General features: G+C 37.2%; 1 protein-coding gene across 4 annotated transcripts in view; it reads right to left on the bottom strand.

The window, feature by feature from the left end:
• ST18 (ST18 C2H2C-type zinc finger transcription factor) overlaps positions 1 to 26,016 on the bottom strand; it is a 167,984-nt gene that overhangs the window by 6,461 nt on the left and 135,507 nt on the right. For all 4 annotated transcript variants that reach the window (XM_068189025.1, XM_068189036.1, XM_068189015.1 and 1 more), the window contains 8 exons: positions 19,260 to 19,505; positions 13,557 to 13,672; positions 10,294 to 10,356; positions 9,433 to 9,501; positions 4,315 to 4,377; positions 4,139 to 4,219; positions 2,874 to 3,095; positions 763 to 851 (listed from right to left, as the gene is read on the bottom strand). In XM_068189025.1, the coding sequence (XP_068045126.1) occupies positions 763 to 851; positions 2,874 to 3,095; positions 4,139 to 4,219; positions 4,315 to 4,377; positions 9,433 to 9,501; positions 10,294 to 10,356; positions 13,557 to 13,672; positions 19,260 to 19,505 (949 nt within the window). The remainder of the gene's footprint in view (positions 1 to 762; positions 852 to 2,873; positions 3,096 to 4,138; positions 4,220 to 4,314; positions 4,378 to 9,432; positions 9,502 to 10,293; positions 10,357 to 13,556; positions 13,673 to 19,259; positions 19,506 to 26,016) is intronic.

The raw sequence follows: 26,016 nt of genomic DNA, 5'->3' as shown, positions 1-26,016 counted from the left end.
AAACTTTAGTTCTTTAATGAAAGCCTTGTCCTGAAAAACACCGAGCTGTAGCAGCTGCTGGCAAATATATGTGCCTGTTTCTGCTTAGTATCACTCTGAGCCCAACTCTGCCTGGAGATTTGTGCCACTGTTGTTACTGCTTTAAAGCCTAGAACTGAGTCTACTGAGGAGCTAGCATGGGAAATCTGTAAGCAGTAATGCAACCGTTTTCCTCAGCAGTTGGAGGCTAAAGACTAAATTTCCTGAATGCTGGCTCAATGCCCAACTTGCTAAAGCACATTGTATAAGAAGGGAGACTCCTACACATTTCCCCCTGCAACTCTTTGGTAATTATTGCTTTGCACTTAGGTTAGCTAAATTGCACACACACTGCATAGATGCTAAACCATGTAGGAATGAAGTTAGAGAGATGAGTCAATTTCTGCCCACAAAATTTCTCCCTTCTTGCCTTATTCATCAGATAGCTAAGTCCTCCTGATGTGTAACTAATTGTTTGTTAATAAAAATGATATTGAAAGAATACCTAAATAAAAAAATAATGCTCTTGAACAAGAGCATATCCTCAGTGTTCAGTTATCAAGATGTAAATGAGAATAATTTTATAATCTCTCATGCAAATATTTTTGTTAGTCGAGATTTTTTATTGCTAGAGATGAAGTAGTGAGAATTAATGCCAGAATGGCATAAAGGGGCACAAGTATAAATGGGAGTCAGGGCCCTTCTATCTAAATAAATGTCATCATTTTTTACAGATCTCCTTACCGCCACTTGCTTTAAGCTTGATAGTCATTAATTCTTCTGAAATTTTGCCCTTTTTTATGGTTTGTGCATTCAGAGGACAACCAGACAGGCTGAAACAGATAGGAGAAAAAACATTAGCACCCACTTGAAAATGGCAACAATCCTTTCAGGCAATATTATCATGCACTTGGACAGACCTCTGTACCTAAGGTCACATCAGTATCTCCATTATAGCATGGCTTCGGGGAATGACATAATTCATAAAGAGTCATTTAGCTGTATATTCCAGCTTGAAAATTGGCACAGAAATCTCAATCTATGAGTAAACAACTCTTAAGCATATTTCACAATAATCAAAATTGCAGTAGCAACTTCTGTTAAGCAATATGAAGATGCATTTACGGAATTCTTTAAATTCAAACACTTATAAACTGTTTTTATCAAGGGATTGTGCTCCAAAGGAGAGGAAAGTATGGTATTTAAAATGTCAAGTTTACTATCCTAAAAAAAAATTAATTAATGGGATGATGCCCACAGTGCACAATTATTGTATCACTTTCTTGATACATAATAATGATCAATACAATAATAACTCTGGCTATACCCTATAGACTGTAATAGCTTTTTTGAATGGTTCTATTATATAGTCAGTTTGTTTTTTAACCACTGTTCACATTAAATTACATTTTGCTATTTCAAAGCTTACAATTTAATCAGCTGGTAATTATCTGAGGCAATTTTTATAGCCCACTAAAGGGCCAAGAGGAATTGCAATGTCTTAATACTATCTTTATAAATAACAAAGAAGAAATACCCATGTGCTGAAGAACTGTCAGAAGGATTTGGTTTTAGGTGTGGCTGAGTAAGGAGAGAGAAAATTTTGTTCCACAGGAAAATGGTTGATGTGTGTGGATGTGTGTGTGTAAAAATTTTTTTAAAAAGAGAATCCTAACCGACATGGCAATGCCACTTAAGAAAAAAAAAAACAAACAAACAAAAAAAAAAAAAAAAAAAAAAAAAACCACAAAGCAACAAAACCTAAACTTTCATTAGCTTAGCTAAAAGCTATACAGGGAAAGATACTAGTTCTTCAGTTCTAAATTTCTGCTTATTATCTCTGCCCAGTGCAGATAGCTAAGTGTGAGATTGTTTGAAAGCCATGAGTTACTTTTTAGGTTTCAAATGTCCTAGGAAAGAATATCAAACAAAGTTAAATTTGCTATGTCATTTTAACTAACATGATCTTGAAAGTGATCCAGTCTTATGTAGGACAGGAATCATCTGTACTGTGAATTGCTACCGGCTAAAATACAGTTCTGCTACTTGCTTAATTAGCCACAATTTACAGTAATGTCCTAAAGAAAAGACTTTTAGATGGGATGTAGGAAATACAATTAGGATAACACTGGACTCTGACTGAATTTATTCAAATGACCTTGGTCATTTCTTGTTTCAGAGAAGTTGGCTCAAAGTGTTAGGAAGAAAGCAAAGGAGATAGAGAATGTGGACTTAATTACTATTAAAGACAGAAAACCAAACTTGCCAATCAGGGTCTTTGATTATTTTTTATTCAATATAGTTAGATTATTATTTTTCACAGTGATAGATGGTATTTATTGTTGTTAGTTATATGTGTGACTCCTTCTCTGCAATGATAATTTTCGTTGTAAGATTGTTATAACTTTGAACTTCTTTGATCCATAGAAGTGCTGCATGCTTATTGTTTTTCCTTTGTCTAATTTTCACTGTTCAAATACAAAGTTTATGAAAATAACTTTTCCACCGGTAGAAAGATTAAATTAATGACTCTTGGCTAAAACTTTTCTGGTGACATTTCAATTATATTTGTCTTTTCTTTGGAAGATATGCAGATACAACTCCATATTTCCCTAGGAATTTTAAAATGCATAGGCACTGTGCTTATCTGAACACTTTGGAATATCATGCTTCAATGGGAACATAGAAAGAGACGTAAAAGTTTAAGTCTCTCAAAGTGATATTTTGTATTACTTTAGCTGCAATGTTATTACTCAAAAGACTTTAGCACAATTTATTCTGACTCTAAACTCACATGTTGCCAATTCAGAGTGGAATGTTAAGGAAAAATGAAAAGAGAAAACACAAAGTTATACCTTCTGTGGGTGACAAAAACATTATTAACATGACCCAGCCCGTTGCAGCCTGGCAAAGGACAGTGTGGCAGCTCTTGTTTGTTCAGTTTCCAGGATAGCGAAGACCCATTGACAGGACTCTCCTTCTGTCTCTTGGCAGCCAAAGGACAACCAGAAGCAGTGCGATGAGAAGTGTATTTACCTGATATGTGACCTTGGCCATCACAGCCTATCACTGGACATCTACAGAAACACAGCAAAAGAAGCCTCATTTTCACTGGAGGGAGCAAAGACAGTCTCAAAAAATCCCAAGAAAATCATTCTGGCTGCCTTTGCTACTTTGCTTTAATGGAATAAGACTTGGTCCCTGGTGGCACACTGTACCAGGGCATCCAAATCTTGTCAAGCTGCATTATGGGGGTTCAGCTGATCTTAAAATAAGACAATTTAAAATAAACTTGTAGAGACTAAGAGAATAAGACATTAATTTAGATAGTATTTTACTGAAAAGAAAATTGAAATTCTGTCACAGGCAATAAATTATACTTCTTCAAGTGTATGTAAAGTCAAAATTGTCTCCTTTCTATCTTGGTTTCTGGTATGAAGCAGAGGGTGGGTTCCTGTGACTGGAAAACTTGCAAGGAAATCCATGCAAATTCTTTCAAAGAAAGGAGAGGGATTTTTTTGTGCTGCTCTGTCAGTGTTATGCAGTTTTGCATATATAATTAGCAAATATTAAGACAACATTCCATACAACTAAGTCTTCACTTTTATATTCTGGAAGTTACCATTTACAAGTTTTAATGGAATGTGTATTCAAGCCAGGACTGTAGTGAATCTCTACTGAGTTTCCAATATTCACTTTACGTGAAATTTTCATTCATAGACATAGAAAAGACATGAGACTTACAGATATTTAAGTTCTCTGGAACATATTTTTAAAGTGTCCCTGTGATTTAATTAGCTGACATGTTTCACCTCAGTCAGTAATAATTTTCCTTCATTTTGCCAAATTTTTCAACCAATTGGCACTTGCATAGCACTCTTTAAAACAATTGGAGCAATACAAGCAGATGCAGCAATCCTTCCTCAGTGTTCAGTCTCCTAGGTGATGGACTCCACCAACTCCACAAGAAGCAGAAACACTTGGTCTGGCTCCAGCTCTGGGCACCGTTCTCACATGGTTCAGATTAACTGGGGCATCTCCCCATGATTCCTCAAGTCCTGAACTCTCACAGGCCATTTCCCCCCCTCCACTGGTGGTGGACCCCTGCTTCTGTACTCACTTAAGTTCAGGGTCTTCTTTTTCTTCCTTGGTAGGAGTGACTTTGATACCTCCTTTCCTGGCACGAGGACAGCCAGACAAGCTGAAAGAAGCACACAGAATAAGAGCCACCTCTTTCTGCTGCTGCCAGCCGAGAGCCCTGAGCACTGCAGCCCCATGTGATGGGATGGTTGTTACCTTCTGTGGGATGCATAGTTCCCTGTCACGTGGCCAGAGCCATCACAGCCAGGTGTTGGGCACCTATGGAATAATATGGGAAGCTTACAGTCACAAAGATACAGAGTAAATAATGTGTACAATCTGTATTTTGTCTAGAGTGGAAAAAAGAACAGCAGAGCTTTTGTTGAATAACTGAACATAACTCTTGCTGCTTTTTAAAAATTTTCTTAAATAAGCAGACACCCTTTTATTGGGGAGGGATTTTTTTTTAATAGCAGAATTTTAATAAGGAACGTGAAATATATTGTATATGATGTGTTGATTTAGTTAGTTTATATCAATATTTGCATCAAACATTTTTTCCTTGTGCAGAATCAACACTACAAAGAGAAGAAAAAAGCAGCTTGAAATAGATCTATCTGTAAATTTGCTATTATGTGTTTGTTTGGTATTGGTATGATGTTTTCAGGTAGAGATATAAATAAGCACTTTGCCAGTATTTACAGAAAGGGAAATTAAAACAGAGAAGCAGTTTTACTTTTGGGCATCAGTAGATGGTAGCCAGAATTTGAATTTAATAATATGTGTATTCTAGCATTGTAAGCATACCACAGGACCATCTCTTTCTCGCTTGAGATTCAGTTGGGTGTTCAGCTGAGCAATTGGATTATGCCTATTTCTCATAGTTAAGGGGTTTCTCTGTGTATGTGTGACAAACAAGCCTTTTCAAGTATGAATGTTTAATACTGAAACATCCATACAATAAAAAGAAAAAAGCCTGCTGGTTACTGTGCTTTTGCCAGCAGTCTGGCAGGGTGGGTTTCTTGCTTGCTATGCCCCAAAAGCCAGCTTGGGTCAGTAGGTCCTTCCACTGACTTCTGTGGGGTTTGGAGCAGGACTTCACTGGTAACACCTTCCATCTCAGAAGTACAGATTTTTTTTTTTTTTTTTTAATTTAAGGCTGTTGTATATTTGTGGAGTGGTTTGGTTTGAGGATTTTTTAGAGAATATTAGCATACCTCAGCAAACAAAGAAGAACCAAAAACATTTGTCTTAGAAGTTATGCCAGGCTTTTATATGTTTCTGTATTATACAACACAAAGTTTTTATATTAAGCAACCCTAAGGGACTTTGAAATGCTATTATTTTTACAGAGTATCAGAATTACATAAGGAGTTGTGCCAAATAATGTTGTGCTGAACCATTAAGGAAACTTGCAGGGTTCGATATGCTCTTAAGGGTCTCAGTTGTTACTGAATCTTTACTGAGTTAAAGAGATTCATGATTTCATCTAGTCATTGGTAGGCTGCCATGGAAAACACCTACTAATATAATTGTAATAGCACTGAGTTTAGAATCTGAGTGTGCAGGTGCATCTCTTCACATAATATTTAAAACTAGTTTTCTGTGAAAAATTAATTTGTCAAAAAATCTGACTTCTTTTGGAAATGAGCAAATTTATGCATTAATTGAAGTAGAATTTAGCAAATGATTTCAAATGAAGAAAGGGGTGATTTTTTTTAAGATAATATCAAAACATTTCATGACAACACTTAGTGAACAAAATATTTTTGGCAGAATGACTTGCCTCACACTGACAGCAAAGGTAAAGGTGGGGGTTTGCAGAGTGCCAGGACATGCTTTACCATGTAGAACTAAATGTTGACCTGTTTAAGTGTAGGATGAGGACTGGGCACAGTGTCATGTGAAGCAGGCAGCAAGGGCAGATGTCTGGAGAGTGTGAATGCTCACAAGTAAATCCAAAGCACCTGCCAAAAACTGAGGAAATTAATTTTGGCTACTTGTTTTATCAGATGATCACAGATGGAAGGCCTCCCTTCCTAGAATAGAGGTGGACTTTAATTCAAGAAAAGCTCTTTGTGCGAGACATTCAGATCTGAAAGTCTGGGAGTTGTGAATATACTTAAAAAGAACACTGAACTAAATTTTATATCACCCCATCTGTAGTTACCACTTATGGCAGCAGACAGATTTCCAACCGGATTGGAGTCCAACCTAATCTGGAGGTCACTGAAGATTTGAGGCTGAGATATTATCAGGACTAATGAAACTGTAAAAAGATATTTCAGGTGGGCTACTGACAAATAAGTAAAAAGCTTCATTAGCAAGACTCCTAATCTTGATCATTGGGCTGGGTTTTCTAAATATTGGTTATATCTTTGTATGGACTGTGAAATTCCAGAACAAAAAATACACCAAAACCCTATTGCCTTTCCATCTGTGAAAGTTCGTCAGCTTTTAAGTGGTGTTTGGACTGGTACCCCAGCTTAGGGAGTCATCCTCTATAATGAATTCCTGTGCAGAGCCAAGAAAATAAGATTTACATCGAAAGGCCAGAGGTCTCAGGACATCAAATTAAGAGATGTCAACCCTCAGGTGGGTGTAGGTTACAAGTTGTTCTACAATTCTTCCAAATTTGTTATTCAAAAATAAATCTCTCAATGATTTTACGTATAAATTCTTGCAAATGGGCATTGACTACCTCCTATTTTGTCCCTTTCTCCAACAAGAGGATTGCTTTTTCTTTAGGAAGATGAACTACAACTGTATGTAAAATTTAAACACTGAGCTGCAGGTTTAGGAGCACTTCTGGTACATTTTCTCCCTCAAAAGTTCACCAGAGGTGTTGGATATGAACTGTAGTCAAGGCAAACCCATAGAGGTCAATTGAGAAAACCATTTTCTGAAATTGTTATACTACCTATGGAAGGCAGTATAACTCAGTATAAATCAGTATTAATGTTTTATGTGGAACCCATGTAGAAAAACTGCTCAAATCTCTCCTAAAAATTGACATTCAACAACTGCAAAAATGAGTCTAAGGGTAGGACTGACCCCCTCTTCCTAAAAGTTTCTGAATTGTAAGTAAATACCTCTCTAAAGTACACATTTGAAATTATTTAAGGCTTGATAAGCAAGCTCTTTGATTAAATCGGATATCAGCCACAATTATCCCTTTTAGCTTTAAAATCTGAGTCATCACCAAACTCATTATGTTTTAAATTGACCATCTCAGATTGTTCTGAGCAGCAAGAATCCTCATATAGATATTTTCTTGAATCTGAATCACAGGCCCACTTTCTGAGCAGATCTTCCTTATTTCCAAACTGTAGATCACATGGAAGCCTTGTATCTTTGCTGGCATAGAGTTTCATAATTAAAGCCAAAATCTTATCTTGATTCTGGCAAATTAAACATGAATAACATTTGGAAAAAATACACAGCTTTTTCATATTCATGCCTAACTACATGAGGGTACTTTCCTGGCCGGATTCTATGAGCATTTATGCCCTCTGCTCACATAGCAATGCTATAATTAACTATTGATATCACTATACCAGCACAAGTACGATTGCAGAATTGTGGAAAAAGATTTAATTTAGACAGAAGCAAAGTTTTCTTCAAAATACCACCTGAACTACGTTTGCAAAAACCTAAATTAAGGTGGTACATTTATGGAAAATAATTTTATTTAGCCTTTTTTCCTTTTGCAAATTGTCTGTGAACAGATTTTGATTTTTGCTCTTTTTCTAGTTAATTGAAATTAAATGCTAACTGCGTTATGCAACATATTTCTGTCTGTGAAATGTCCATGAACTTTGACTTTGTCTTTCACAACTCACTTATTATACATGGCGTACAGTGTGCAGTTTGTCATTTAAGTCATATGCTGTTGCTCCTCTTTCCTTATGGCATGACCAAAACTCTAGAAGCTTTAGTGGAAAAATAACCATATTGGTATGCAAATTTACTTATTCACACATGAATGGGGCGGGGGGGTGATGCATGAGGAGCAACTATTCAAAATATTTGTGTGAGTGTCTTTGTGTGGCAGAAAGCCAGTAAAAGCAGGGACAAATATATATGACTCAGCAAATTACTTCAAATTTGTCAGCATTTTTACAAGCCGGTTCCTTGCTAACCTGCAAGAGCCGGTTTCTGCTCTTTTAAAACAAACAAAACCTAAATTTTATACCTTTGAGGATCAGAAATGTCAAAAAATGCAGCATTGTGCCAGTGTGCCAGTTTACCTATTGGCTTTGTGAATTGCTTTGGACAGCTGCCTATATAAATGGTCTTTCTTTGCTATTTTACTGCATCTCCTGTGCATTCAGCTTCATAGCTACCATCAGTTCAGCATTTCAATTATAACTGAAGTTGTAAGGTTAGGGAATAAGACCACTAACATTTGATCTGGGGAAGCCAAACACTGCTCCAAGCCTAAATGTATTCACTTCTGCTACTAATACCATTAGAAAAGGAAAATAGTGCCATGATCAGACTTTATTTTCTTCTATCTGGACTAGGGATGAACCTAAAGGACAGAAAGGACAGTCACGGGGTTCTCCCCTTTTTATGTGCATTCATGAATTTTTCCAAGCCATCTATTATGGGATCCAATTTATAAGTTGCAGAGGGAAAGCTATGAAAGAACTCTAATTATCCTTCCCTTTTCCCCACATCCTTATTGACAAAGCCAATTCAATAACTAGATGACTGGTTGCCAGTGCCTCTCTTGACTACAGATTTTTGAAATATTCATATGTCCCTATACATCTGTCTATATAGCAAAGCCCGCACAGTCCTTTTGTAAGTGACATTTCATGGTGAGAATTATGCCAGCACAAAATCATATGACTTGATGCCTGCTTCAGTGGCATTAAACTCATAGTATAGGGTAGTGAAAAATTAAAAAAGGATTTGCAGGTATCCTGGTCTCATTTTTAGATTTATTCTAACAAGATTTACTTCTAACTAAATAATTCCAGTTAATTCTATCTGGATCAGTTGTCAGATCCATCTTACATATTAGATATTTTCTCTTCCTCTCTGATTCAAAAATACTGTGAAAACTGCATCTTCCCTAGTGTTCACGATTTTTGTCCCCCCAGGCCCTGATTAATTAATGAAAATGAAGGGGTACAAGAATAAAGAAAGACAAATGGAGAAAAGTAAACTATATTTCACTCAAAAACTTTCAAACCAATTCACTACACTTTTCAGAAAAAGGTTTGATACCACTCAGAGCAATTCAAATTTACAACTTCAATAACACAAGGAATATGTTTGTCGAAGATAAAGAACAATAACATTTGTGCTATTGTCAATACTTACTTGAGCTCCTGAGAGTTAGCAGCCATAAGGGATTTTAATGTCTTGTCAGCTAATGGGCACCCAGAAACACTGAAAAGAAAACCTGATGTGAAATATTTTACTAAACCAAAGCATTTATTTTTATCTAAAACACCAACATCCAGACAATATATTATTTATATTAGTCAAAATTATACTCTCAAATATTTATTCTCAGCAAAGAAGGACCAGCATAACTCTGTGGTTCTTAAATCACTAAAAAAAGCTGTAGTTTGGGACAAAAGTTTCTAGCCCCTTTGCTTTGCTATGAGGGGACAGTGGTACACAGAATCTATCCTTTATGTTTCCTATATGAAGGACAGCTAGAGGAACTGGTCCACATGGTTGGTAGAAGGTATAAAAAACACTTCCATTCTGCTCCCAGGGGAAAAGCAGAAAATTGTTATTTCAACGCCTAGGTTGACAGTAGGCTATTTTGAGGAAAATATTTAATATCCTCAGTTTATAATAGTAGATTATGAGTTTCAAAGCCATTCATAGAGAGGTATGCAGAAACCTCATTTATAATCAGATGCAATAGCATCTGTATAGAGACTGCTTGTACACTCAGGGAAATGCAAACTTCACTAAATGACTTATCTGCAGGTCTCAGCTGAGAAATGCAGCTACAGTAATAAGCATATGCTGCTTAACTGCCTCAGTGTATTAAGCCCACACCTTCACAAATATAGCAAAACCAGGAAAACCAGCCATGTTTCTCTGTGGATTGTTTTCTGCAAATTGTTTTTGAATACTTATCCATGGTTAGTGCAGAAAGGTTCAAAGATGGCAAGAGCTAGAAGTAGCTCTATTTCCTGTTTTAGGCTTCCTGTTGTTTCTTACCTGCGGTGTGAGGCATAGTTTCCTGTTACATGACCGCTCCCATCACATCCTGGGGTTGGACAGCTATGCAGAGAAGAAGGAATGAGAAATTAGAGTATATATAATACACCACATAGCTCACCGTACTCTGCAGTGAATTATATAATGATCCTTAGGGCAATCACGTTCATCATTACACACTGTCACGACACTGCAGTCATCTAGAAAAACTTCACTTCTATTTTTTAATTATTACTTGACACACAGAGGGAAAGAATTTTTCCTATTTCTACAATGCAAATGATTAAAACCCTTATTTTATCTGTTTAGAGTTACCTTTGCATAGGTATTTTGCTTATAAAGTGGGTTCTTAAAAAGACTGTTTTATTATTGACACAAAATCTTCACAGCAATTTATAAATGTTGGAGCTGAAGTTTCTGATCTGACGTCCAGTATAAAACACTGGAGACCAGAGAACAGTAATATTTAAAATAATTCCTTTCACTTCTGACTAAAATAAGGCACCTTCTTTAGAGACATACCCAATATTTATTTACTGATACAAGTGAGAAAGGTGTTAGGATTGCTTGCAGAAGAGAAAAGACGTCTATATCAACATCTGATGTTCTGAAAGAGAACAAAACTTTCTCAAGCTGCTTCTCAGCTGAACTGAGAAGTGATACAAAGGTAGTTGTTGTGGTTTGGGAATGGTACTCTCCAAATTAGTGATCCCACCAAGACTCTCTAAACCATAGGCTGGTTGCTCGCCCCCCCTCTTCCTCCTTCCCCTGTGGCAGGCTGGAGAGTAGAATTGGAGGCACAAAAGGTGAAAGGCACATCGCAAGATAAGAGCAAATCACTGGAAACAGCAATGAGATAACAAAATGAATGAATGAAGATTCATTCAAAATGAATGGTAGCAGCAAAACTATCCATAAGAAAGTGCACAAGATAGGCAAATGACTGCTCAGAACAGAACTGGTGTTACCCAACCACTCCCTTTGCCAAGCTTACCTGACTGGGAGGACAACCTTCTCCCTGGGTGAGGTTATAGAATAACCCTCAGCCACCTCACCTCCTGGCTACTGCAAAATTTAACCCTGTGCTGGCTGAAACCAAGACAATGGTGTACGTTTAACAGAACAGATACACTAATTTAAACCAAGAGATGGAGACATGCTGGAGAAGATGTTATAGCGTGTCTTTTTCCTCAGCCCTTCTTCAGCTGTAACACTGAAGTCAAGCTAGGATACAGTCCTCTGCAAAAGAGGAAAGATACCAAAAAATACAACTTGTGCGTGGAGGGGGAGGTGAATTAAGTATAATATTTAAAACACTCTAACACCAACTCTGGAGAGTTGCCTTATAGAGAACTGTTTTTCTTTCACTGGGAATATGGACAAAAAGGGCAAGCAGGTGCTACACAAAAACTGCTATCTAGTGCTCCATGCTAATGAAAAAGGGGTGCCTGAGATGCTCACCTGGCTATTTTCTCTGAGCTGGAAGAATGTTAGGAAGTTTTTCAAATCTGTAAAAAAGCCTTAGGAAGAAATCAGCCTTATTTTCATAGCCCATTTCAACCTGAGTGATGTCAATATGGCCAATAGAATTTACATGAAAAAATAGAAAGCAAATGCTAGATGGTGAGATTCATAGAGTAGTTTGCTCCAACTGTGCTAACCACGTTCAAAATTTTTCTCTGCAAGTGCTTATGTCATTTTAAAAGCTTCCTCATGATGGAGCCAACTGTACTGAATTTTTCAGTAAAATATCTGAGCTCAGTGGGATCATAGGAATGTAGTCTGATCTCTATATTGCCTATAGATTCTTCTGATAAATTAAAAATATTATTTATTTAATTTTTGGTACAATTACATTTTAGATACCCGTTTTTAGATACTTTTTGAACCACTGTAAGCTCATCATTGCTCTAGTAAATACTTTATTTAGGAGAGTAGAAAAGTATATTACAGGTATCTCAAAACAGGTCAGTATCACAAAGCAATAAAAATACTACAAAATAAAAGCCATTATCCTTCAGAAAATAATTTTGTGATTTTTGTATGCATTTGTTTTAGAAGAAGAGGCAAGACAACCCGACCTGTAGCAATTTAGGTCATGAACTATGACTGCAGATATAATGTGGTGAGTAGACAACATGCTGACTGCATGACATGAGGGGAAAGAATCACTCTTCACAACAGCTTGCCCCAGGGAAATGTAAATTCTAGGGACAGAGGCTGCTCTAACAGCTTCAGTGCCACCGAGTCTGGAGAGCAGGACACAAGTTGGCGTGATGTGACTTGTTTATTCATGAGTGAGCCTGCAGTTATGGGCTATCATCACTAAGTGATATGGACCACACTTGTTTAGAGAGACCTGCTCTGCTTTGGGACAAAAAGAAATGTGCCATAAATGATTGCTGAGTCCTGGCTGACTATTATAGTGAAAATTCTATGTTAATATCAAAATTATATTGATGTGAACCCAAAGGGATTTTGTAAAGAGCCTAGATAACATTTTTTAAAAGTGACTTGGGTTGTGAGCTGCCTGGGACAATTTTAGTGAACATTCTAAGTTGAAACAAGCTGTTGTATGCAGACTGATTTAATAGAATCTGTTTGCTTTTCTAGATAGTAAAGTTTTGGAACTTAACACAGGGCAAGTACATCTCAGTAACTGGGAAAAGAGAGTGTTAGCCTATAGTCCCAGGGCATGAATTTTTATAGCCACTGGATTTTCAGTGGGACTGAATAACTAATTCTGCTCGGAAGGAAGCAGATGAAGGACTTAAACCTGTTTCCTACAGGTTGGAAAACCCCATTTTGTCTTTTATTTTGTCTTTTTATGAACTCCGCATATTTTCTGTCTGAGAAATCCTAACTGCTTCTACACAAGTTCTAAGCAATGGATCTATAATGACGATTGTTCCATTAAAGCTTATTTAATTATATAAGCATTAGCAGAGGCAATCTGTAGCATGTTATGAAACTGTGTGTTTTGTAGAAGGAGCTGTTGCCCACTTGTTACCTATCTATCTGAGGAATAAGGAGTGGCACCCAGTATAAATTTAGTCATTAATCTATCCAGACCTCCAGGCACACTCTGGCTTGTCGCAGCTCCAAACCTCATGTCTGCATACCCACGATGTGTAACTAACTACTGGCAGGGAATTGTGCAACTCTCCCTGCTCCTGCAAATCTACTTCAAAACAGAAGTCAGAACAGCAGCATAGCCAGCCTTTACCAGGGCAAAGGAAAATGTGGCATTTTCTGTGACTCACGTGATGAGTTCTTTTTTGAGATCTCTTGAATGGAGCTTGGGTTTAGGACTGGGTATGGAGACATCTCCTGGGTACTTCTTTTCCTCCATATTTTCTGGAGAGCTCACTGGATCTTTCTGAAATATTAAATGAGAATGTAACAAAAGGTTTCTCTTCAAGTCCTCCCTCCCACACATTCAAGAAACAATTTGCCATGGCAAGAAGAGAACCTCTTGTAAACTTAAAAAAAATGAAAGAAATTAAAAAGAAATGATGGAGAGAAATTAGGAAAGTTTAGTATATCATAGTTTCAGGTTCCTACAGGCAGACTTTTAAGAATGTTGTGTAAATATTTCTGAAAGCAGATACTAATTTAAGCCATATATAGGAGAAATTTGTGTTTGTTTTATAAGATGGTGATAAAGGCCAAAGAAAAGTACACAGAGAAAAGAGAAGTGGTTGCTGGTAGAGCCAACTGGACTTTGGCAGTTATGTTCTTTTTATTTGCTGTGTAAGTGCATTGCTGACTTTTGAATACAGTTGAAGTGGTGACCATTCCACCATAAATTACAAAATTGCAATCATAAATATTAAAAAGTGTTATTTACATAAGCAAATGTTAATCCAAAGCTTTTTAGGTCTGTGGAATGGAATGTCCTGTTATCTTACTGAGAGAGCACATTCTTGTTAAAAGAAAATCCATAAAGAACAAAAAAGCTTTGAAGCTTTCTTAATAGCAGGCTGCTAAGGGTAGTTCTTGATTTCTACTATTTGTAAATCTAAATCATCACTGCTACCATGCTGTTTGGTGAATGGAATGAATCATGAGCATTCACTCCTTTGGGAAGGCATTTTGGAAACTTGGAGTCCTGGAATGAAATTGCATTTTTGTTTTCTGAAAAATCTTCTTTGATAGCTTCAAAATAACTTGGTTTTTACTGTTTTGAGACTTAATGCCTCCAATTATTATTATCTTTATGAAAGATAAGTATTTTCTTTTTGGAGGGATGCTCTGTAGCTATTTTATCTTTCGAGAATTCTCCAAAGCTTATAGCATCAATTATCAGACCTCTATTAATCCCTTCTTGGACTTCATGTTGGTTTTGTGATTCCATTCTAACGCTCAGGTGTTTCCCAGAGATTACCATCTGTAGAAGCAGAAACTGCTGTCCGTGGTTGAGAGGGGAAGGTCCCAGCCTCTGCTAAACTCACAGTGCTGGTGCCATGGTTGCTCTGGGCTTGTGCAGCTGACAAATGTGCCAGGACAGAGGAACAGGCTTGTCTGCAGAGCTGTTAACACAGAGTGCAGGGCTGAGTCGAATCTGGACTGAAAATGGAGTTTCTGCCTCCTGGGTCTTGTAAGCTCTGCAGGGGTGTTTCTTCTGATAAAGCTTCCATATGGTCCTCAATTCTGGCAGTTCATCTTTGCCTGTTTGGAGGCTGGATCCTCAACATGACTTTCTTCTGCGATCTGCTGCTGGCTACCTACTGCCTACTGTAACTCACACTTCACAGTGCATATAGAAATGATGCCATATTATTGTTGTATCAATTACTACTGATTATTTCAACTACATTTGTGGGGTTAATTTGTTTGAGAATAATCTAATCTGATACAAATATAGAAAGCAAAAATACATATATTCATCTTTACTAAGCACTCTTTCACAGTAATTAATGAGTAATTATTTTAAATAAATAGAAAAACCCTCATATATTTCAGGCTTGGGGAATTATATTTCTGAAGGAGAATTTCAGATAAGGAAGCAACAGAGAAAATTAACAACTACCGAAGGTCTTGATGTTAGTTCAGAAATAATAAATGATTGAAAGTCTTCCAAACATGGAAACTAAAGCACTAAAATGCAAAAGAGGAAAAATGGATGTCAGCTTTGTTCAAGATCCAAGAAACATCAAAGATATGTTTTTTAAAAGTATTAAAAAAATACTGGATTAAAACTTGTTCCCAGTGGCATATAGGGGTAATTTTGCAGTGGCATATAGGGGTGATTTTGCCATGGGTATCTGAGTTCCTGACTACTTCTATCCACAAGTTCTGACCTCCCTTTCTTACAAACACAAGCAGGGATCACTGGTAGCAGTTACTGTAAAGTCAAAAGCTCCCCAAGGAAACTACAAAAAATGGTAACCTCCTGTTACCAAGGGATCAGATGGGATCAGATGTCAAAATAACTGTGAAAAACACAGGTAAAATGGTTTCCACTTAGTTTAATTTAGGTTAAAGAAGGGTGGTTTATCAGTTTCCTGTCTAACAACTAACTCTGCCAGGCTACATCTGCATCACTGAACTGACGTGTGGTCCTAAAAATTTAAAGCATGCCTTGCCTGGGCCCTATGCATCTAAACCAGGCATACATCAGCCTCTTCCACTCCTTCTGAGGGCAGCCTGGAGTATGGGGTGGTGAAAAGGACCTTCTAGCACTCCACTGTGATCCTGATCTGGGTCATGTACCTCAGGATGCACCTGCAGCACACAAGAATTGCCATAACTGTTTGTGCTGCAGGCTCAGTTAATATTTTCATTTGTGTAACTTGTGTTCTTTAAATGAAAGCTATCCTGATCTTTTGCTGGTGATGGACCAGAAACTTTATGTGTGTGTGTGTGTGTGTGTGTGTGTGTGTGTGTGTGTGTATGTGAGTTATTCATCATGTCACTGTCTGATACCTGCTGCACAGAGCAGACTGATGGAGAATTATATATATCCAAGGTTTGACAAAATGCTACAGTATTGCAGTTCACAACTTCATTTCACTGAGTAATTTAATAAAAACAAAATTTCATGGTGAAGACTGACAGGAGTACACCTATAGCCACCAGTATAACTTATATTAGAGGGTTTAGAATTGCAGTATTTTCATTTTCTATCTTTAAATAACTAGATTTTTTTCAAAACTTAATTGTGAATTTCCTGGATTGAGCTGTTAAGATTTCTATTTTTTTAAAACTACAGCTATACACACATATACATACAGAAACAACAACAACAGTTTAATACAGTTTTTTTCCCTAGGATATTTCACAGGAGAAAGGGAGATATATAGACATTTAAATAGGTGATTTCTTTAGTCAGCTTTAGTAATTTTCTTAGTTCCTTGAGGGACACTCGGTGTTATTCAAGCAACATAAAATCTTCATATGTGTAGAAGCTGGAAAATCAGGACAGTGCAAAGGAAATGTAGGCAAAGGAATACTGAAACTCTGCTTTTCTAGAACCTTACATCACTACATGTGGCCCAAAAGTGGTTGCATCTGTCAAAAAACAGAAGGTCAGAAATAAAAAACAAATACTTTTTGATCCTCTGCACTTAAGACTAAAAGCAGAGCATCATATCTTGGCTTGTGTGCTTCTCCAGCTATTTATCTTTAGAGGGAGAGATAATCCTTTGGGAAAACACCTTTAGCACTTCTCTCTTTCTGCTATGTTGGTTGATGGTTGTCATAGCTTTTCAAGCCCAACTGTATGTATCATTTTTCCTTTTCCATTTGAATAGACTTATAGTTAAATGCTATAAAAATCTAAAGAATTTCAGACTAAAAGAAAAATCGGAACCAGCCCAATTGGTCCAAACACTATTTCCTGCAAAGAGCATGTGTGTATTCATGCATGCACACTACTGAAAGAAAGCAAGCAATGATACTCCATTAATGTACAGATGGAAGTTTATATTGATTTCAGAAAAGACCAGAACATAATGGTAACATGAATAACAGATAATAGCATCTGGCACTTTTAACATTTTTAAGCCCTGAAATCTTTGGAGAACTGACAGTTGAACTAACTGACAGCTCTAGTTATTTCTCAGCGCTTTCCTTTTGGAGAGATTTTGAGCTTTATCCAAATTCAGATTTTTTTTTTTTAAGGGGGCATCTGGACAGGCTATTTTGCTAAGAGAGAGAGAGACAATATTTTCTGGAAATTACCACCAAAATTAAGCAACTGTTGTGCATATGAACCAGATAACAATGAATTAGAAATAGATATAATCAGTCATTTTCTTTGCATAAGGATAACTGCCAGTCTTTGATTTTGAAAACAGAGCCTCTGGCCCTGTCATCACTGGATGTATCAAGGCTCCCTGGGACAGCAAAGTCTCACAGCAGAGATCTGGGGCCAGATCCTCAATTAGGGACAAAATGCACAGTGTTAAAGCACCAAGTGCAAGGGGCACCAGTGCCCGAGTGCATTGGACCATTATGTCCAGCTGGGTAGTTTATTTGCCTCCAATTCCCTGTGCTGGGAAAGGACAGGGAAACATCCAGACACCCATCCTAGCCTTGTGAAAGTCAGGCATGGATTAGGGGGGATGTGAAGGTGCTCCTGTCCTGGCTCTTTTGCTGAGCTGTGATGGCAGCAGGGAGGAGGAGTGACACGACAGGTCCCTTGCCAAGTCTGTGACCCCTCTTGATCCCAGCAGCAAGGCAGTCCTCTCAAAGCTGGTTGTGCGTGCTCATCAAGCAGCATGAATGGGGAAGGGCCAGAGCCCTCATCCTCCCGCTTCGGGTCAAACCCACTCCAAAACCCTGGGACACGGATTGTTCTGTCATTGGTGAGATAAAGACCATCATTAGCCCCAAAGAGGACACTGCAAATTGTTCAAGACAACCCAGCCTCCAATTGCAAGCTTCTTCAGCGGACACATTGAAACCCTCTACCCAGTGCTGATAGATTATTTTCCTCATGCAATTGAATTATCTTTTAATTCCAGGTGGTTTCTGAATTGGATGCCTGGATAGTCTAACATCAATTGTAAATAGCTTTACTCCATCTGTGTCTTCTTGAAGTGTCAGATTTGATATTTGAACAAAAGATAATTTCATATTATTATAATGATCAAATTCTATTCTTAGATATATAAAACCAAACAAGGAGTAAGTAGTATAAAACCTTCCAACCAGGACACCTATATTTTGTTTCTGAAAGCTGTAACATAGGCTTTTAAAGAGCTGGTGGTCCGTTCCTGATTCCAGAAAAATGAAAGCAGTCCATATCCTGAAAGTCAGGTTCAAGAGAAAAAATATTAAATTGAGCTTGCCAGCAAAGTAGAATAAGAAAGGCCATAGTAGACTATGCTGCCTTGTTTTTAAGACAGGATAAATGGATATGAAAGAGAAAAACAGAAAAAAAAAATAAAGACAGTTATTGACTTGGAAGTGACACTCTAGAAGATTGATCACTTAAGTTGCAAGTTGGAGATCTAAGATTCAGTGGCAGAAATTTCTTGCAGTATGTAAAATAAAAAGTTTTCCAGTGAAAGAATATTACGGACAAGGTTTTAACTATTAGTTTAAATTCTTAGATAGCAAGTTATCTAGAAGTCTAAAGAATTGGTATGGAAAAATTATCCTTTTTTTCAGCATGAAAGAACTGCCTTGGTTTGACTTTATTTGTTGGGGTTATTTTTGTTTTGTTTTTCCTTTTTTCCCTGGTGATTGCTAGTCCATTTGGGTGTCTGTGTTACAGGACTGAGCCATTAAGAACAAAATTTAAAAAGCAGACTCTAATGATGGTAGACATTAACAAGTAGGCTCTGAAAGCAAGATCTTCCAAAGTGAGTAACAGGATTTTTTTATATCCCATCCAAGAGACCATTAAAACCAGATCAACGTTCACCTGTGGAAACTGATTCCCTTTAAACTGCCCTAAAGACTATCATATGGTCTCTCATGCAAGGGAAAAAGTCACTCAGAAATTGAAAAAATACCTCTTTTTCTTCTTCTTTCCTGCCATGGGTCTTGCTGTAGTTGATTGGTGTATCCCAGCCTTCCTGTTCACAAAGTGCCTGGTAGAAGGCTGCATTTACCAGGATGCTACTTGCTTTGAAAGGAGAAGAGGAAGGAGTGGGAAGTGCTGTGTTGGAAGAAGTGAGAGGCATAACTTTGTCTTGGCTTCGATTCTTTTTCATGCTCAAATCCAGCGTGCCATTTTCATCCACTTCTATCTCAGCTCCCTGACATGCAACAGGAAATAGAGACATGTTTAGATATGGACATGGTAAGGCTGTAAAATAACCATGTGGTGCTTTTAAAGGATAAATATAAATGCACGCTTTTATTTAAATTTATCTGAATCTAAACCCAGCTTTTCGATTTATGTCAGTTAATGTCCAACTCTTAGGCAGACTTAAGAGTAGCTTCAGTAATGGTATCCCTGCATCTCAGCTTAAACATAGTAAGTAGAATTTAAATAAGATGCCACTAAACCATAACCTATACACCCTAAATCTAGTTTTATTTAAAAAAAGTTTAGCTTTAAATCTTCTTGATCTTTTCACTCTTACAGAGAACTATGACCCCAATTCACAGTTAAAAGCATTAATGCATTGTTTAGGTCATCAACAGCATTACTATTACATATCCTCCCTTCCCCCCACACCCTGGAAACATTACAACATCTGCATCATGGTGGGGGAGAAGGAGGGGGAAAGAAATACATCTAAAAGTAGCACAGTAGGAGAAATTTTCTCTGGGATTTTCTACATCACTTGAAAGAACATGCTGCCTTTATCATCACTGACTAGGCCACTAAGGCACAGGTGTGCACTGAGACCACTAGACTGAGAGGTGCAGGAGGATTTTGAGGAGGTTCTCCCTAATGGAGATATTCTGCCTGAATTAGAAACCCTTTGCTTCCTGGGGAGTACAGCAAAAAGCGGCCTTTAATTGCAAAGGTGTGCGCAGTTTGGGGAGAGACCCAACCTCTATTTCCAGTCTGGGAGAAGCTCTTCTGCTCACAAAAAGGGGCAAATGCTGCTTGGCTGTACAAGAACAAAGGAAGGAAATGTCACTGTTCTGCCTTATCCTGTTTGATCACAGAAAAAGAGGACAATCTCATCTTCTTGCAATGGTAAAAAGCTGCTGAAAGGTGCAATTTACTAATGTAAGCAACAACAAATTTGCCCTCATGCTTAATATGCTACACTACATATTGACATATTTTCTATATAGGGATGAATATAAGACTAGTCCTTGCTATTGCCAACATTTACTGAGGGCAAGTAGGGGAAAATATGAAACATGCCTTCTGGAGGACTACTCAGTAGTCTAGTTCAGTGTTTTCCTGAATAAGGTGGAAAACATTCAAATACTATGGCGATAAATAGCAATGTCGGAGACTTACACATAGAATACTGTAATTAACCTGCTCATTGTCATCACTACTATTTTTAATTTGTGTCACCACAAAGCTTGTATAACACTTGGGAATTTGAGGTAGATGTGTTCTGTGCTGTGTAGGTGTAGGAGACAGCTGTATAAACCTAGATTTCCTACCTTGAGTCATATAATAGGAAACTCATAGTGTAAGTGAATCACCCAGATGTTGTGTTGTAAATAGAAAAGAGTCAGGTATGCCCAGAAGTAAGTTTGTCTGTCTTTCTTAGACCTCTTCCTCAGAAAGACATTGGCAGGGGGAGCCCCTTTCTTTTTTTATGAACATTAAATATTGCTGGGGCATGATGATTAGTCAACCATCCAATTGCTAATGATAGGGCAGTGAAACCTGTCCTTGCTTGAGGATCTTAAGAGTTGTGGTGAAACAGGGAGCTCTTCCCCTGTGCTGAAAGTATGACATGGCCACGCTGGATGGACTGCGGGTGCAAGCTTCCTTAATGCAGCCTTGCCTTCTACCACTGCCAGTGATGACTAATTCAAAGGTAAAATGTGATTAATTAAATCTTCTGAATCAGAAGGAAAATATTGGTGGTAGATGACGATTTAAGGCCTGACAACCTCTCTTCACTCAGCCAGCATGGCTCCCTTTTGCATCCATGAGCCTGATGCAGATGCCCACCTAGACTGAAGCACCACCAAGCCATCTGCTTGTCCCTGGTTCAGAAACTCAGGCGCCTCCTATGTTTGCTTCTCCCACATAGCCAAGTTCGCATTTTCAATCATACAGCTTAAAGAGAGAGATATTTTATTATATTTATGGGAAGTAAATACACTTCTAATATGTTCATACTAAGATGCTTTTGTTATATCTTTCTGCCCCTTTTTAGTAAATAGTTTAATCTCCTGTGATAGTTTTAAGCCCTGAATTTGACAGTGCAGCTTATCCTGGATAATAACTTAGTAACCACAACATCTTATGCCATCTGTATAATATCAAATACATTTTTATACCAGCATTAATAAACCTTAGTTACAAAAATCCAAGATATTAACTATATCAGTGCCAAGCACACACTCCAGGATCTGATAATAGAGCTCTGCCATGATTGCCCCAGTGTTTTTGGCTTTGTCATTGGTATATAACTATAGCTATGAAACGGAGCTACAGTAATCAAGTTTAATGACCAATGTAAAGTAAAATGCTAAATATTGTAGTTGCTGACAATTTTTCATAATAAAAAAAAACTTGGGTTAAGTCTGCACAACCAACATTCACATAAAATTCCAGACCTCTGTGACAGATGGCTTAGGAAAGGAAGCCATGTGATTGGGCTGCAGTAGTTTTATAGTGCAAAACCCATAAATAGTGCAGATTCTCTCTACTGACAAAATATCAACTACTCAGAAGGCAACAGCAACAACAAGAAAGACCAAAAACAATTGAGGCTCCCTTCTTAATGCAACTTGACATAGAATAATATCAGAAAATCATTCTCTCTGAGAAGCAGATACCAATAGCCTCCAAAAGGAGCTCTTACTGATATGCAGGACATTTACTAACACGGATATTTAAAGCTTTCTCAACACTTGCCTGAAATTCATGTAGAGGTTGGGTTGTCCAACACGTACCTAATTCCCAGGAAAGGCTGGGTAGTGTGTTTGTGAAGTAGCGTGCAGATGGGATTTAAATGAGTTCACAGATGCACGCCACAATTAAATAAAGTCATGGGAAAAATACCCCCCTTTGCCCATTGCAGAACTGATCACAGGTTTACAGCATGGCTTTTTACTCAGAACGGTATAAAAGAGCTATTGCTTTGGTGCCTTCCTAGTAAACTCCAAATGGCAGAGCAAAAAGAGGGAAGTCAGAGTTATTGCTCCAGTTTACATTCCTACTCTGATCCCACCCTCCTCTCAATATGTCTCCTTTGCTTGCTTTACCACATTTATTTTTGCATCAGTTTTTAAATGGAACTAAAAGACAAAAATGGCAAATGGGAAAAAAATGTTAGAGCAGTGCTCTGACATGCTGACAGAAAATGACACTTACTATGCTTAGCTCAAGCTTGTAAAGGCTATGTTCTCCTCATTGAAGGCAAGATCTTATTACTGTTGACTCTAGTGCATGTGTGAACAGGCCTATATTTATCCATTTATCATGACATATTTAAAATACAGCTACTAAACAATGTAAACTGTTCTGATTATTCCTTAAAACCATAAGCAAAACAAAGATGAAAATGTATCTTTTAACTTCCTAACTTATGTTTGTTTTAAGCTGTCTAAATCTTTGCAGCCTGATTTTGATCTTACTCACATCTATATTTACACTGGTGTAAACCAGGAAAATATCCACTGAAACAATGAAGAAAAAACAATGAGCATGATAGGATACACGCAGTAATTAAATTCAGGTTACTTCTTACCTACTACCTCATAAGTGACAGTCTAACCCCACCACCTTACGTTTTACAAGCAGGTGGTAAAAGTATTCCAGAAAAAAAATGAAAGAAAAATGATGAGAGCACATTTTCTTTATTCCAGTAGCTATTCAGTGAAAAGATAAGGTACAAACAGTAATTTATTACCAAAAATTTAGACTAATATAAATGTGTAAACCAAAACAAAAAAAATGGTCAGTATACTCTCCAACTGATTTGTACAATAAAGTCAATTTTTTTTCAGCCGTATCTTATGACATAAATATTAGGGAATATTTTCTGGTACTCAGTTAGGTCCTGTCCTTAGAACTGAATTACAACAGCTAAGACAAAAAAGTATGCTAGTTTTTTGTGTCAAATTTCTCCTCCATTTTTTCATATGCTTTTGGTCCGTCTGATCACTCATAACATTTAATACTCTCAAGTGTGTCTCCAGTAATGATTATAAGTTAAGTTTTATCTCAGCTGGATCAGAAATAGTAAATTATTGTGTCTGCCTGTGTCTTATTTCAAACCTGTGACATCAGGGACATTGTGTCATGACATATAAGAGAATTCTTGTATTCTTTGGTTGGCATCAGCCACGGAATTTAATGCTAAGCAAGTCCAAAGGAACAACATGATCAATGATTTTGCATTCCCCCAGCAGTTCAGTCTGGTTTGGAAAGCTCAAAATAGCTCTTAAGTTCTGGTACTGAGAGTAAATGAGACTCGTATCTTGCGTGTGTCTGAATAATATTCTTAATACGAGTCCATTCGAAAGAGTAAAATATTTTCTATACCCAGCCAACAAAAACACATGCACCAGGTCCTCAATTCTTCACACCTAAATTTAAGCAATTGAGAACTTCTGCAGAAAATTAAAATATTGTGTCAAAATGAGAAAACTTGTGACAGCCCAACGACATCTGAGACAAAAATGGAGTCACAATTTAAGCCCAGAGCATTTCACAAATTAAAAAAAGCTGGCCAAGAATGTACTTAGAGAGCAATATGCACAGCAGTATTACAGGATGGTACCTAGTGATACTCTTGGATGACTTTTCATCTTGTATTTAGGCTTTAAGGTATTTGGATTAAAATACTGCCTGACAAACGTGCTGAGTGCTAACTACAGTTTTTAAATAATCAATGCAATTTTCACTGTCATCAGTATCCAAGAATGGAGAGATGACACAATTTTGTTCAAAAACTGGAATTTAAACATTGTTAGCAAGTATGATTTTATTTTTATATTTTTTGTTGTTGTTTTATTTAAAGGCATAGTGTGCATATGCCATTTTGTCTAAACAGGTGGGAAAAACACCAAAACAGTCAACAAAGTGTTTGGCAAGCAGTAGTGATGAGGATACAGATAAACTATTGCTTGCAGCTACCTCACTGAGACATGTGTAGTGAGAGCTGTAAACAGGGGACATCCGTGGAAGTTATGATGATGTGGATTCTTGCACAGAGCTAGAAACTGCAGGCTAAGACTCCTAGGGGAACCCTTCTGCTGACTTCTATGGGAGCTGAATGAAGCTACATAAACTGCAAATCAAATACAACCAGGAGACTGGCTTGGAGTACAGGCTGCATGAGAATTGCCTGGTTGGGATTATAGTCAGGGGAAAAGTTTACTGCAGTCCCAGGCTGAATGGCTCAGACAGTGCAACATTAATGTGCTATTAATTATTTTGAAAACTTTATCATCAAGGTATCTGATGATCTTATTATTTTGTATGCAACTGATACATAATTCATAGATAAGGTTTAAGATTCATTTTACTGCTTATTTCAGAATAAATGTATTATTTTAATTACTTATTTTTAATTATTATTTTTAAACGGGATATTTGTCAGATCACCTTGAACATAAGGTCTCTTTGGAAGTTTTTCTCATCAGTGGTACTGTTAATGCAGACTGTGACTTCTCTATCCTTGCTACACTTCTCTTTCTATTTTGTTGTCTTGGACTCTCCCTTTTGAACTGATATGCAGAGAATGAGAAATACATATTTGAATATCCATTAAATTACTGAAATTTGGAACTATGTTATAAAATACATTTACTTTTTTCATTTAAATGTTATCTGTATATATAGGAAAGTGGCGAATGTTCAGGGTAAACCATCCGACTTTCTAGGAGAGGGACAATGCTTTGGGAGTCAAGAAATAAAATTTAAGAGGCAAAAATAAATAGAGATACTTGGGAACACATTTATGCAAAAAAGCATTTTGTTGTTTTCCCCACTTGTTTAAACAAGTCAACATATGCATGCCTTGAGAAGATACAAGAAAATGCCACTTACTTGAAATGTTTGAACTTTAAGTTCTGCTTTTAAAACTTGGAAGCACAATATTTTTATATTTCTGACAATTGTGTTACTGGCAAAATATTTCCAGCAAGCCTGGGAAGTCTTCTGTACTCTCACATATCCTTTTTCTACCGCCACATAACCTCCCATCTGTAAAGAACCAAGGACTGGATTGCTGTGAGGCTGCTTGATGCTCAAACACCTTTACAAGTCAGGAGCTTTGATCTGCTAGAGTATGGACAATGCAAATCAAGTTTTCTTAGAAAAAGGAATAAAAGGGTTTTTTCAAGGGACAGGGCTGAGATACTTGATACAGTGGGGCTTTGAACACAGCCACTCTGCACAGTTATTTTCAAATGTGTTGAGTGTGTGTGCTGTCAAGTAGAAAAAGGAAATATTTAACTCTGTAGTAATGCATTGCATTATTTGAGTTCAAATACAGATAAAGTTTCAAGAAGGGTTTTTTAATAATCTAAAAATTTGTAAGATATTCTAGAAATTAAACATTTACATTTGTGGCCACTGCTAGCCACAAAACAATTCAGAAACAGTGATAAATAGTATTTTATTTTTTCATATTTTAAAATTAGAAAGTGTCTTTATTGAGGAGA

This window comes from Anomalospiza imberbis, chromosome 1 (assembly GCF_031753505.1).
Source record: "Anomalospiza imberbis isolate Cuckoo-Finch-1a 21T00152 chromosome 1, ASM3175350v1, whole genome shotgun sequence".
In the NCBI taxonomy this organism is placed as follows: Eukaryota; Metazoa; Chordata; class Aves; order Passeriformes; family Viduidae; genus Anomalospiza; species Anomalospiza imberbis.
Note: the sequence above shows the minus strand (reverse complement) of the source record. Positions and strands in the feature narration are given on the sequence as shown.